Genomic DNA, 12374 nt, shown 5'->3' with positions numbered 1-12374 from the left:
AGTTGGTCGAAGCTGCCCATCACAGAAATCAGCGAGTGGCACAAACCAGTGGGTTGCTTCAGATTCCAGTTGCCAACACCCTATTGATTTTAACTAGCAGAAAGCTTGATAGGAGTATTGTTGGGGGTTTTCACTCTTTTTTACTCTTTTGAGGGGACCGCCACCCAACTCCCAAATAAATTCACACACGGAGGCTTATTCTTACTTATGAATGCCTGGCCTTAGATTGGCTTAGTTTCTAGCCAGCTTTCCTTAAATTAACCCGTCTATCTTTTGCCTCTGGGCTTTTCCCATTCTCTAACTTCTGATGTCTTACTCTTACTCTGTGGCTTGCTGTGTGTGAAGCTGGGTGGCTGGCCCCTGGAGTCCTCCTCCTTCTCTGGCTCCTAGATCTCAGATCTCTCCTCCCAGTTTTCTCCTTCTATATATACTCTTTGCCTGCCAGCCCCACCTATTCTTTCTCCTGCTATTGGCCAGTTCTTTATTAGATCATCAGCTGTTTTACACAGACACAGTAACACAGCTTCACAGAGTTAAACCAATGCAACATGAACAAAAGTAACACACCTTAAAATAGTCTACTACTTAAGAGTCTATGATACAAGTGACCTCCAATAAAAATAAACTTTATATTTGAACTCCCTAATGAAAAAGGACTAGACTACGCTATTCAATAAAGTCTCGATGGGTAATGCTAGAGGTGGCAGGCAAAAGTGGAAACATTCCTGATATAGGAAATGACCACTGGGTTGGACGACCACTTGCCTTAGCATAGGTTCTATACAGCACACGCTAAGCATGGAAGGTGGTAAGGGCTGAATATCATTTTAACGGGACCACCAAATTTAGTGCCTAATTTAGCAAATAAAAAGTATAGGAGTCAAAGTCAATCTACAAATAGCTCTAACAGCTGAATTATGATCTTGGGGTGGGGAGAGAATCAGGGGTCAGGGAGTGGGATACAGAACATATGTTCTGAGAAAGCCAATACCTAAAGCAAGACAAAAATTATATAGAAGTATCCTGTATGTATGAGGTGCTGGCAACCCTGCAGTTGATGCTTGCAGACTGAATAATTGTTTGGCCCTCCAGACTCAACCTTACTTCCTCTTGGAACTCTAAGTTAGTTGGTTGGTAATAATGGAGAGAAGCTATGAATGAATCTCAAATGGAACTGCTTTCTAAAGACCCAATCACTGGCTCTATTTGCAAACCCACGTACCAATCAATCTGTGTCACTTGGCATCTGCTTTTGGCCTAGTCATAGTTAAGAGCCCTTCTCTGTAATGCCGCTCCCAGCACCATTCCTCCCTCAAGAGTGAAGTCAACTGATTACAACACCCTTTTCTCACCCGGTCACCACTGTCTTCAGTTTCCGGGGCCATCTCTCCTCCATCATTAAAGGTCTTGGCACTTGCAGTATCACTTGGCATGAAGTAGTTTGACCCCACGCCTACTCCTGCCCTCAATGGCAGCAGCCATGGCATTCATAATGATGATCAAGCCTGTGCCCTGCCAACCAAACCAACACCCTACCCTGGGGATAGACAAGACAAGCAGGGAAAGAGTTAAGAAACATGCCCCAGCCATACAGCAGCACCGTGATGAAGGATGTACAGGCAACACTGAGGACATACAACAGAAGCAATCAACTAAGCCTACTGGTCATAGAGTTTTCTCCAATGGGGCAATGTTTAAACAGGAGCCTGAGGGAGAAAAGGAGCCAGCCAGGTGGATGGAATGGAGCTGAGCAGAAAGGAAAACGTCCTAGACAAAGGGAAGAGAGGAAGTATGGAGGCCAGAAAGCTGAAGACAGCGTGGGACATTTTAGGAAGAGGATTGAGTGCTTCCTAGATTGAGCTGAGCTGTTCTGGTCATTGAAAAGTTTTGGGTAGAGGATTGATGCTGCCACTGGCTTCTTGTTTTAGAAAGGCCCTGGCTTCAGTGAGAGAGCGGATCAGGTAGGAAGGAGGCTGAGGGCATGGAGGGTAAGAGGCTACTACAGTGGACAAGGCCTCGAACGAGAGAGGGGGGCTGGGGTTCAGGTGGTAGAGTGCTGATGTGGCACACAGCAATACCTGGGTTTCATCTCCAGCACTGAAAAAATGCTAGGTGTGATGGTGCGTGCATGCCTGTAATCCCAGCATGGGATTGGGAGATGGAGGCAGGAAGACCAGAATTCAAGACCATCCTTGGCTATATATCCAGTTAAAGAAAGATTGTCAAGACGTCCCCCTTAACAGCTTTTGTGTGTTTCCAGGTGATGGGGTCTCTTTTCAGCCCTTGCGTGCTTTTTAAACTCCTGCTCTTTGCAATAAGGAACAAATGATGACTGTCACTTCTCAGCTTCTAGAACATAACTCTGTCAAATTTCTAAAGTCTTCTATAGTTCAAACAAGCATGTAATTTAAATTAAATTAAATTTAAAAAATCTAAAGCATCACATAGAGGCTGGTGTGGTGTGTGCCTGAGATTGCAGCACTTAGGGGCAGGATGATCATGAGTTTGAGGCAGGGGATTTACCTCATTGGAAGAGTGCTTGGCTAACATATGTAAGGCCCCAGGTTCAACCCTCAGTACTGAAAGATGGGAGGGTAAAGACAGAAGAGGGGGCATGTCTTTCTGAGGATTTTTGTTTGGCTGGTTGGTTTTGTCTGTTGTGTGTTTGTTCTCTCAAGGCCCTTGTCCAGCTTCTTTTGGATAGATTCCTTCTACCAACCCCTGAAATAACCACATCTCAAAATCCCGTAGCTGCTGTCCTTATCCCATGCTCACCATGAGCCTTTGTCTCTACATTTCCAATCCCTACTTCCACATCTAAGTGAAGAATTACAGACCTATTGTTTCCAGCTACCTCTTGGCCACGTCTGTCCACAGAACAGCTCACCTCAATCCCACTTAAAAATAAAAGTCATTTCCTCCTATAGACTGTACCAGCCCTTTTCTGTGGTGTCCATCCCCAGTCACAACACAAACCCATGAGATCATCTCAGCCCCCCCTTTCCCTTGACCGGTGTGTTTAGTCTGTCACCAATGCATCTCAACTCAACTACAGGATTGATCAGCATTCTAGTTTTCTCATCTGTGTCCCCATGTCCACAACTCTATTTCTGAGCCTTGGTTATCTGGCCTGAGATATTTCAATGGCTCTCTACCAAACCTACCATGTCTCCACCATCATGACATCATCTAAACACAGACTAGAACTCATCTCTCCCAAGCGTTAAAATTGCTGGTCATTTCCAGGTGCTTCAGAACAAAACTAAAACAGAAACCTAAAAACTGGGCCCCAAGGCACACATCAAGTCTTACCCCACCCCGACTCCTGTGCTCTAATTGTGTCCCAGACATGCCTTGTGCAACAATTTATGTCTCATGTGAAATCCTATTCCCTCTACACATCATCTCAAATTTCATAAGCTTTCCAATTTTTCCCTTTTTGCAATTTTCTCTCTTGGAATGGCACCACCAACACCTCCATTTTAGCATGGGTCACACTACTACATAACTGTCTATCTGGTTCTCCCACCACATGTTGGGTTTCTCAGGAGCAGAGCTGATAGATCTCAGCATCTCCCTTAGCCTACCTGGTCCAGGATATGTGTTCACTGCAGGAAAAGTGTGGGGATGCTTATTCCATGGGACTGCTATGATAGGATAGCCAATGTTAATGAGTTAATTAAAAAACAAACTTCTAAATTCAGGAAACTACCCATGAAAATAGATTTACCCTTTCAGGAACTCACTATTATAGCCCAGGCTGTTGAGGAGCTTAAAACCCTTCTATTTCAGCATCCCAAATGATAGGATCATAGGCATGTCATCATTTCCAGCCCCACGAAAATAGATTTTTTTTCTGAGACAATCTACACATATAGATATAAATATATATGTAAATCATTAGTATCTGTCTCTTTCCTTTATTCCCATCTAGTTTCCTTTCCTTCTTCAATTCTATTTGGTTCTCTCCAACTTTATTTTAGCTCCATCTACAGTTCTAATAAACTGTCTGTTAGGCTCTAACTTTTCTAAAATTAATTAGATTTTTCATGGCACTAAGCAGCATTCTGATCATGAGAAAAACACTGGACTAAAAGTTGACAGCTCGTGAATTATAAGTCATTTTTGGTGGGGGTGTTTTGGGGGGGTTGTTTTGTGTTTGAGACATGGTTTCATGTATCTCAGGCTGGCCTCAAATTCCCTATATGATAGAAGAATGGCCTTGAGCTTCTGACCCATCTGGCCCCACCTCCTGAGGTATGGGATTGTGGGTGCATCTCTATCCCCACCCAATCTATGCAGTACTGGGATGAAAACCCAGGTCTTTCATCATGCCACACAAGCACTTTACCAACTGAGCCACACTCTCGGTCCTTAGGTCATTGATTTTGGCACTAATATTTATTAACACTTATACCCAGGTACTGATCTATGATCCATAAATACAAAGTTCTTGTGTCCTGAAATGGATAGTCAATTAGAAGAAATGAGAGACAAATGATAAATGTAATACGTATTTTGAAAGATTCAGATCACAAGTGCCTGTTGGCGGACGGGAGTGGAGGATGGTTTATGAATGGAACTTTGAAATGGAAAGACTTCATTGAAAAGATGAGACTTAAACAAAGACAGTAAAGGAGTGACCCACCCAGGGTCTATAGGAAGAGTATTCCAGCAATGCCAGAAGCTGAAGCAAGAGCACCAAGTGGGGGTGCTAAGTGTTGTCTGAAGGATGGTGTGGTTGGAAGAACCATCATTGGAACCTCAGCTCCCACTCTGATGGACATGAGCATCTATCCACAGCAGACTTCATCTGAAGGAGCACAATGACAAGATTTGGCTTGGAAGCACTTGGCTGCTGTGTTTCAAACAGATTGTGAAGCAAGGACAGAAGCTGGGGATAGGCCAAGAGGCCATGACAGTGGTACGGTAGCTCAAAGTAGAGTGGTGGCACAGAGGGAGAGAACCATTAGTTTCTAGATTTTTCCCCCAGTAGAACTGACAGACTTCCCTGACAGATCGGGTGTAGGATATTTGGAAAATAATCAAAGAAGACTCATTTTCCCCCTAAGCCAATGGAAGGGAGTTTTCATCATCCAAGGAAAGGGTAGTTATGAGAAAAACTGATTTGTGGGGAGGAGGCTTGGGCTTTACTTTTGAACTTAAGGTTGAAATACCTATCGGATAACAAAGCCCCTGTTCTCCAAGAGCCTCAGTGCTGAGATCCCAGCAGATGTCTGAAGCAGCAGAGAGCACTCAACCTGTACATAGAATGCTTTTCCCTGTGCATATACACCTACACTAAAGGTTAGTTTATAAACTAGGCAGAGTTAGAGATGAACAAGAACTGGAAACAAAATGCAACAGGGTTGAAGATGTAGCTCAACCAGTGGAACACTTACCTGCCTTGCACACTCGAGGACCACATAAAACCCAGTGTGATAATGCACTCCTATAGTCTCAGTACTTGGAAGGTGGAGGCAGGAGGATCAGAAAACCAAGGTGTTCCTTGGCTACATCCAGTAGCAGTTTCTAGCTGCCTGGACTACATGAGACCTGGTCTCAAAGTCAAAACAAAAACAGTACAATTATTTAAATGCCCGTGATGGAGGGCATATAATGTTCTCTCTCTCTCTCTCTCTCTCTCTCTCTCTCTCTCTCTCTCTCTCTCTCTCTCTCTCTCTCTCTCGTATATTTTCACCCTTCACTCAGGAAAATACATTATAGCTTCTCTCCATGAATCCAATTTCCATCATTCCTACTCTTGTATCTTTAACCATTATTTAGTAAAATAAGGGTTACTTGAACACAGGCACTGAGACCCATGGCAACTGTCTGGTAACCAAGATGCTACAGTGTGATCAGTGGTAGGCAGAATATACAGCATTGACTCGATGGACAGAGGATGACTTACATCACATCCCAAGTGGATGGAGTGGGACAGCATGAGATACCATCATGCTTCTCAGAGAGGTGCAGCATTTAAAACTTAGGAGTTGTTTCTGGAATTTCCAGAATTTTCCACTTTATATAGTCATACAATGGTTGACTACCACGGGTAACTGACACTACAGAAAGTGAATCCACAGACAAGGGAGACTCCTACATACCAAGTACACACTGCATATGAGTCAAGCTTAAGCAAAAAGTTTCAGCTGGAGGTGGAAGTCATTAGTGAATAGATGGATTTGAAATCGTATGACTGATAAGATCCTGTATTTCTAGGACAATAAAATTATCTGCTGAGCCCTAACCAAATGATCTGCTTCTTCCTTTCCTCCCCCTGCAACAAGGTTAGGCTAAATCAGTGATTTTCATCTGTATTCTTGGAGCACTACTGTTCTATAGATGAGACATCAGAACCAGAAATGTTTCCTTCCCATTGCCTAAGCCAGTAAGTCACCCCATGTTTGTACAATGAACAGATGTGTGGCCCAGTGTGGTGGTGAATACATTTTAGTCCCAGAACTTTGGAGGCAGAGGCAGGTAGATCTCTGAGTTCAAGGCCAGCCTGATCCACAGAGCAAGTTCCAGGACATTTGGGGCTACACAGAGAAACCCTGTCTTAAACAACAACAGTAACAACAACAACAAAGATATACACTGAGAGACAGAACAAGCTGGTATAGTGATGTGTCAGCTATGGTGAGCAATGCGTGGAGGCAGAGAAACTCTAATGCATTGGTTTCTCATCTGAAATACGACCTCACATATCGCCTCATGGCTGCTCATCATCATCTGTCAAGAGATCTTTCTCAATAATTACAGATTCACACTACTCTATGCTTATGTAAACGAACACTCCCCATACTCAACTTATGCTCAGTTTCTCCATAAAACATGGTTTTTGGAAAATCAATTTTAAAGGATGGAATGATTCCACTTCTTTTAGTCAATTGCTTGAAGTGAGTTATTCAAATTTTCCTCTGAACTTGTGACCAGATTCAAATAATAATTTAACCATATTTTAAAAATACATGAAATTCACTGAGGAGGCTTGAGGCAATAGGATTGCAAATTTGAGCCTAGTCCATGGGGGGGGGGAGGGAGGAGAGAAGGAAGAAGGAAAGGAGGAAGGAAGGAGAGAAGTCAGCATTACGAAAAGACCTTGGATACTTCAGTCAGTTATCTTCCCTTTTCAGTGAAGAGCTGAGGCCAAATGTCAAAGGTCATGCTGAAACTAGACCTTAAGTCCCCTCCTGACTCTGAGTTCTGGGTTCTACCCACCACACTCTACCGAATCCAAGACTGCTTCAGAAATTCCTCTAGAACTTACAATCAAGGCAGGAAAGCTAGCATGATGGCACACACCTGTAATCCCAGTACTTGGGAAGTTGAGGCAGGAGGATCCAGAGTTCAAGCCAGCTCATCCTTGGCTACACAGCAAGTACAAGGCCCTTCTGGGCTACGTGAGACCCTGTCTCACAAAGTGGAAAAGCAGAAGGACAAAGAAGGCAGAAGTAATGAAAATACATTGCTGTGTATAAAACAAAGCATTTTAAGTTTTAAATTAAGGCAAAAAGTCAACAATGAATGTCATTTTAATCTGCTTTTTAGGGTTTTTTTGGGGGGAGGTGGTGTTGTGATCTTCACGTATTAATTTCACATCTGTGTATTTCTTGTTTTCGCAGTCCTGAGGGTCATCCTTGCCATTACCTTTTGCCTGGTATCTGGTATCCTAGTGATACTGCTGTTTACCCTCATCCGCCACGGGCCCTGCTGGCAGAGAGACGTGTATCGGAACATCTGAACACACGACTGACCTCCAGTGACAACATCTTTCAGTGAGGCAGCACCTTCAGGACGGCCTTCTGCCCTGTGGGCACTGTCCTGCACACACCCTCCCTTCGGAACCTGCCTAGAGTTGGTGTGAGCTCATTGCCACCGGGAAAGAGTGCAGAGCTGGCAGGTTAGACAGGTCTTCTGGTCACGGAGCTGGGGTGTGAGCTACTTATAGGGCTACCCCAGGACTCCTCTGCAAGAGCTCTTCTGCTCCTCCCTGCTCTCTCACACAGGTCCTGAGAGAAACAGGAAGCCAAATTCCAATCCGCCTTATGCCTACAAGAAGAAAGGAAGAGAAAGTGGGACCAGACATAGGTTAGACCACACTAGGTAGTCCAGAATGTTAGACTGGAGTAGAGGGTCCACCGAAAAATGACCTTAGTTGTTTAGTAAACTTAACTCTCTCTCTGTGTGTGTCTCTCTCTGTCTCTCTCTCCCCTCCTCCCTCTCTCGCCTCTCTCTGAATTGCAATTCAAACCCAGTGCTTGATGACTGACAGACTTCTATCTGTACATCTAACACACACATACATATATCCACATTCAAAATGTCTTCAGGTGAGGCGTTGGATTCTCCGAAACTGTAATATCATTCACTTTAAGCATAGCTCGGGTCATTTTCTCCAAATTCCCATATAGAGAAATAACTGAAAGCCAGGAGACAAGTTCATTCCCCCGACTCTTACCACCTGATTTCTATACAGTTTGTACTCCCTTCGCTTGAAAATTATGACCTCTTAGACTTACAAGGGCTGTTCATGGCCGGTATGAAGGGATGATTTTTTTTTTTTTTACTTTATTTAATTTTTGGTGTGGCTGATTGCAAACCCCCGGGCCTCGTGCATACTAGGAGAATGCTCTACCAATGAACTAGGCCCTCAGGCCTCCCCGACTTTTGTAAATGCCAACACAGAAAGAAAAGTACATGGGGTGGGGCTGGGGTGACAACCTACTGGCCTTTGGCCTTAAATTTTAATTTCCTAATCTAAAATGGAAGAACTGAGACAAGAGGACTGCAGAAGCCACATCTAGATTTCATTTTCTGTGAACAATTTTATTCCACTTTCACTACATATAAATCATAGTCCAATCAAGCACCTCCACACCTGGTACCATCCAGAAAGTCATTAGAGAAAAGACTAAAATTTACTTTATATAATTATATTCTGCTCTGGACACACAAGCATTCAGTTTGTGATAAATTTGATCTCACTCCTTAGTAGGTTGCTCTACTTTCTTGGGGTTGCCTAAAGAGCTCAATGTATACCTGATTTTTTTTTGGGGGGGGGTGTCGGAAAAGGGCCTCTGTCTTCACTGTCCATGCTCATGAGCTTGCTTGTTTGAAGACAGGTAGAGACATTCTAGCTGTGGCCCCCAAGACCATACTTAGAATTCATTGTCTAGATGTCTCTATGGGATGCTGGGGCCTTTGACACCCAGCACAGAATTCAGCTCTTCACTCAGATCCCCACCCATCCCTCGAACCCCACGGTGCCCTGTTAAACCCCAAGCACTCACATCTATAGCCTATACTTTTAATATCACTCTCAGTGAGCCAAAGCCACCAGAAACAAACCTTGAAGAGTGTACTCTCTCTCTCCCTTCTCCCTCCCTCCCTGATGTGTGTGCATGTGTATTTATGTGAGTATGCATGTGGTTCATGCACACATGTATGTGCTGCTCTGCCACGCATGCTCAGAGGACAAAGGAAGCTGTCACATGTCTTTTTCTCTTATTCTCCTTTTTATGACTTTTAAGACAAGATTTCTCACTGAACTTGGAGCTATTCTGGAGTCCAGCAAGCCCCAGTGGTCCTTCTGGCTTGTCCCCCACAGCACTGGGCTTAAAGGAACACACAGGCCACAATCAGCTTTTTACATAGGTGCTTGGGATTTGAACTCAGGTCCTCACACTTGTACAGCAAGGGCTCTTACCCACTGGCCCATCTGCCCAATCCCTAGTACCTACCATTTCTTTCATTACTGTACAGAAAGCTGTCAGGCTCATTATCACCATCTCCTTTACCTCCTTCTGTTGGCAAATAACCATAGCCATTTTTCATCCAACACGGCAGAAGAAAGAATCGCAAGTGGCAAAGGACCTATAGGAATAAAGCAAAGAGCACAAATGAACTGTAGGGTCGCTCAGAAAATAAGCCAATAATGCGACTTCAACAACAGGGAATGTGATCTCCCACTACTGATAATCGCTTGGCAGATGGCACAGATGTGACCATTCTAGTTGCTATGGTGATATTTTTGAAAGACCATCACTAGCGCTGGGATCACCTCTGTTCTGATGTGTGTTCCTTGTCACTTGAGAGGCCTTTGTGTAGAATTCACATGAGGCAACCATTATCATGTTGGTACCAATTACATAAAAATACTGGTAAGTACTCAGGAAAGTACTGAGACACAGGTGGGTTATCCTTAGCTTTAACTGCCAAGCACGGACAGAAAATTAAGGGAATATAATTGTGAAAAAAATACTAGTGCTTAAGAAATGGCATACATTAGTCTCCAACATTTAACTGGCATTCACTCAACAGCTTTTTGTACTAAATCTGGCATTTCTTCCCCGAATTTACTCGTATTTCCTATTTTCTCAACGCCCCCCCCCCCTTTTCTATCTTGTTCTAATATTGTTAGCGCTGATTCCTTACAGCCAGAGTGGCTTTTGGGTAAATGAAAGTCAAATTATAACTGTTTTCTCTTTTTAAACTTTCTACAAAAACTTACTGAGCAATAATTCACGTGTAAAATGTTGGTGCCTTAGATCAGGGCTAAGAGACACATGCAGTCACACACGTGGTCTTAAACGTCCCACAACTACAACTGTAAACTTTTTTTAATGAAATGAATTCTAATATAAAATGTATTTAACACTCTGCATGTAAAATGCCATTTCAACAGGTAATTGATATTCAAAAGATGTTTGTAGAATATTTTAAAGGTGTTTTTCATACTAAGTATTTAAAACCAGATGTGCTCTACATTTTATCTTCCACCACCTCCCAGGTTGGAGTAGCTGCCTTTGAAGACTCAGTAGTGGCTAGTGGCTCCCATAAGGAATAGTTCTGATTCAGGTCATTAGAGGATAGCCTTTTTAAAGCAGAGAAAACACGTTCTTTATTAGTAAAATACACTTTGGGTTATTGTGACAAAACAGACATCATCTTTAGGGCTGGAACACAGCTCACTGATGAAGTGCTTGCCTACCAAAGGCAAGCCCTGAGTTCCATCTCCTGTACCACAATAAAGTAAATAAAACAAATACAGCTGACCTTTTTTATCCTGTGTCTTCATTGTTTTTGTTTGTTTGTTGTTTTTTGTGGGGGGGGGTGCTGTTTTTTGGGTTGGTTTGGGTTTTTTTGAGACAGGGTTTCTCTGTGTAGCTTTGGAGCCTGTCCTGGAGCTCCTTCTGTAGACCAGGCTGGCCTCGAACTTACAGAGATCCACTTGCCTCTGCCTCCCAAGTGCTGGGATTAAAGGTGTGCGCCACCACCGCCTGGCCTCTTCATTGTTTTTTTACCTTTGACCAAACTGATGAAAGATTGTCTGAAATGCTTTATTTTTAAACCTGTCTCCTCCTCTTGTTAAATGTCTCAAGAAGGAAACAGGGGCAGAGGGGGTGCCTTTTACAGGGAAAGTGGCAAAATGGTTCTGAGAACAAAGAGCAGTGACTTCTCAAGAAAATCAGTCATTCACAAGTCATGATTTCCCACCCAATTCACTTTATAACTAAATGAACAGAAATATGTTTACCATGATGAATTCTGAGCCCAAACACGATTGGTGTGTGTGTGTGTGTGTGTGTGTGTGTGTGTGTGTGTGTGTGTGTGTGTGTGTGTGTTGGTTTTTTGAAACAGAGTTTCTCTGGTCAGGCCTGGCTGCCCTAGAATTCACTGTATAAGATGGAGAAAATGAGCTGAGCACTAGCATGCGTTTATTCGTCTCTCCCTGCTCTCTGACTGTGACATAACCAGCTACTTCAAGCTCTGGCCACCTTGACTACCCTGTCATGGAGGCTTTCCCTTGGTGCTGTGAGCCACAACTAACCCTTTGTCTCTTATGTGACCTTTCTCAGAGTACTGCATCACAGCTAAAGGAAAAGAAATAAGAAAAGAATCGGTGTTTCCCCCTTGTGAGTTCTGGCTTTTGCAGGACTGGACTGGATACCATGATGATGGGTTATTATAAAGAAAGTCTCCCTATGTCTCCGTGTCTCTGTCTCTCTCTCTCTCCATGCTCTTCTACACCTATCTGCTACCCCACCAGAGGCCCTCCCTAAAGCAGATACTGGCACCATGCTCCTGAATTTTCAGAACTGTGAACTAAATAAACTCTTTATAAATTGTTCTGCCTGGGGCATAGCATAGCTATATGTCATATCAACACAAAAACAAATCAAAGAAACTTACATGGAAGAACAGAGGAGAATACAGTAGTTAGGCCGAATGCATGGACTGACATCCCTGGACTCTTACTAGCCATATGGCGTTAGGATAGTCACTTACATTTTCTATCTAAGTCTCGTCTGTAAATTGTAGACAGTAGTAGTTCCTATTCAAAGTATTATGAGGAATAAAAGAGC

At 43.4% G+C, this 12374-nt stretch overlaps 1 protein-coding gene across 1 annotated transcript in view; it reads left to right on the top strand.

Moving 5' to 3' along the window:
- Positions 1 to 7750, top strand: part of Acp3 (acid phosphatase 3) — a 46823-nt gene extending 39073 nt beyond the window's left edge. The window contains exon 11 of the mRNA XM_052718897.1: positions 7632 to 7750. Within this exon, the coding sequence (XP_052574857.1) occupies positions 7632 to 7750 (119 nt within the window). The remainder of the gene's footprint in view (positions 1 to 7631) is intronic.
- Positions 7751 to 12374: the final 4624 nt, after the last annotated feature.

The sequence above is a fragment of the Peromyscus californicus genome, unplaced genomic scaffold (assembly GCF_007827085.1).
Source record: "Peromyscus californicus insignis strain IS unplaced genomic scaffold, ASM782708v3 Scaffold_11__1_contigs__length_118956290, whole genome shotgun sequence".
Lineage (NCBI taxonomy): Eukaryota > Metazoa > Chordata > Mammalia > Rodentia > Cricetidae > Peromyscus > Peromyscus californicus.
This window is presented reverse-complemented; position numbering and strand designations above follow the sequence as displayed.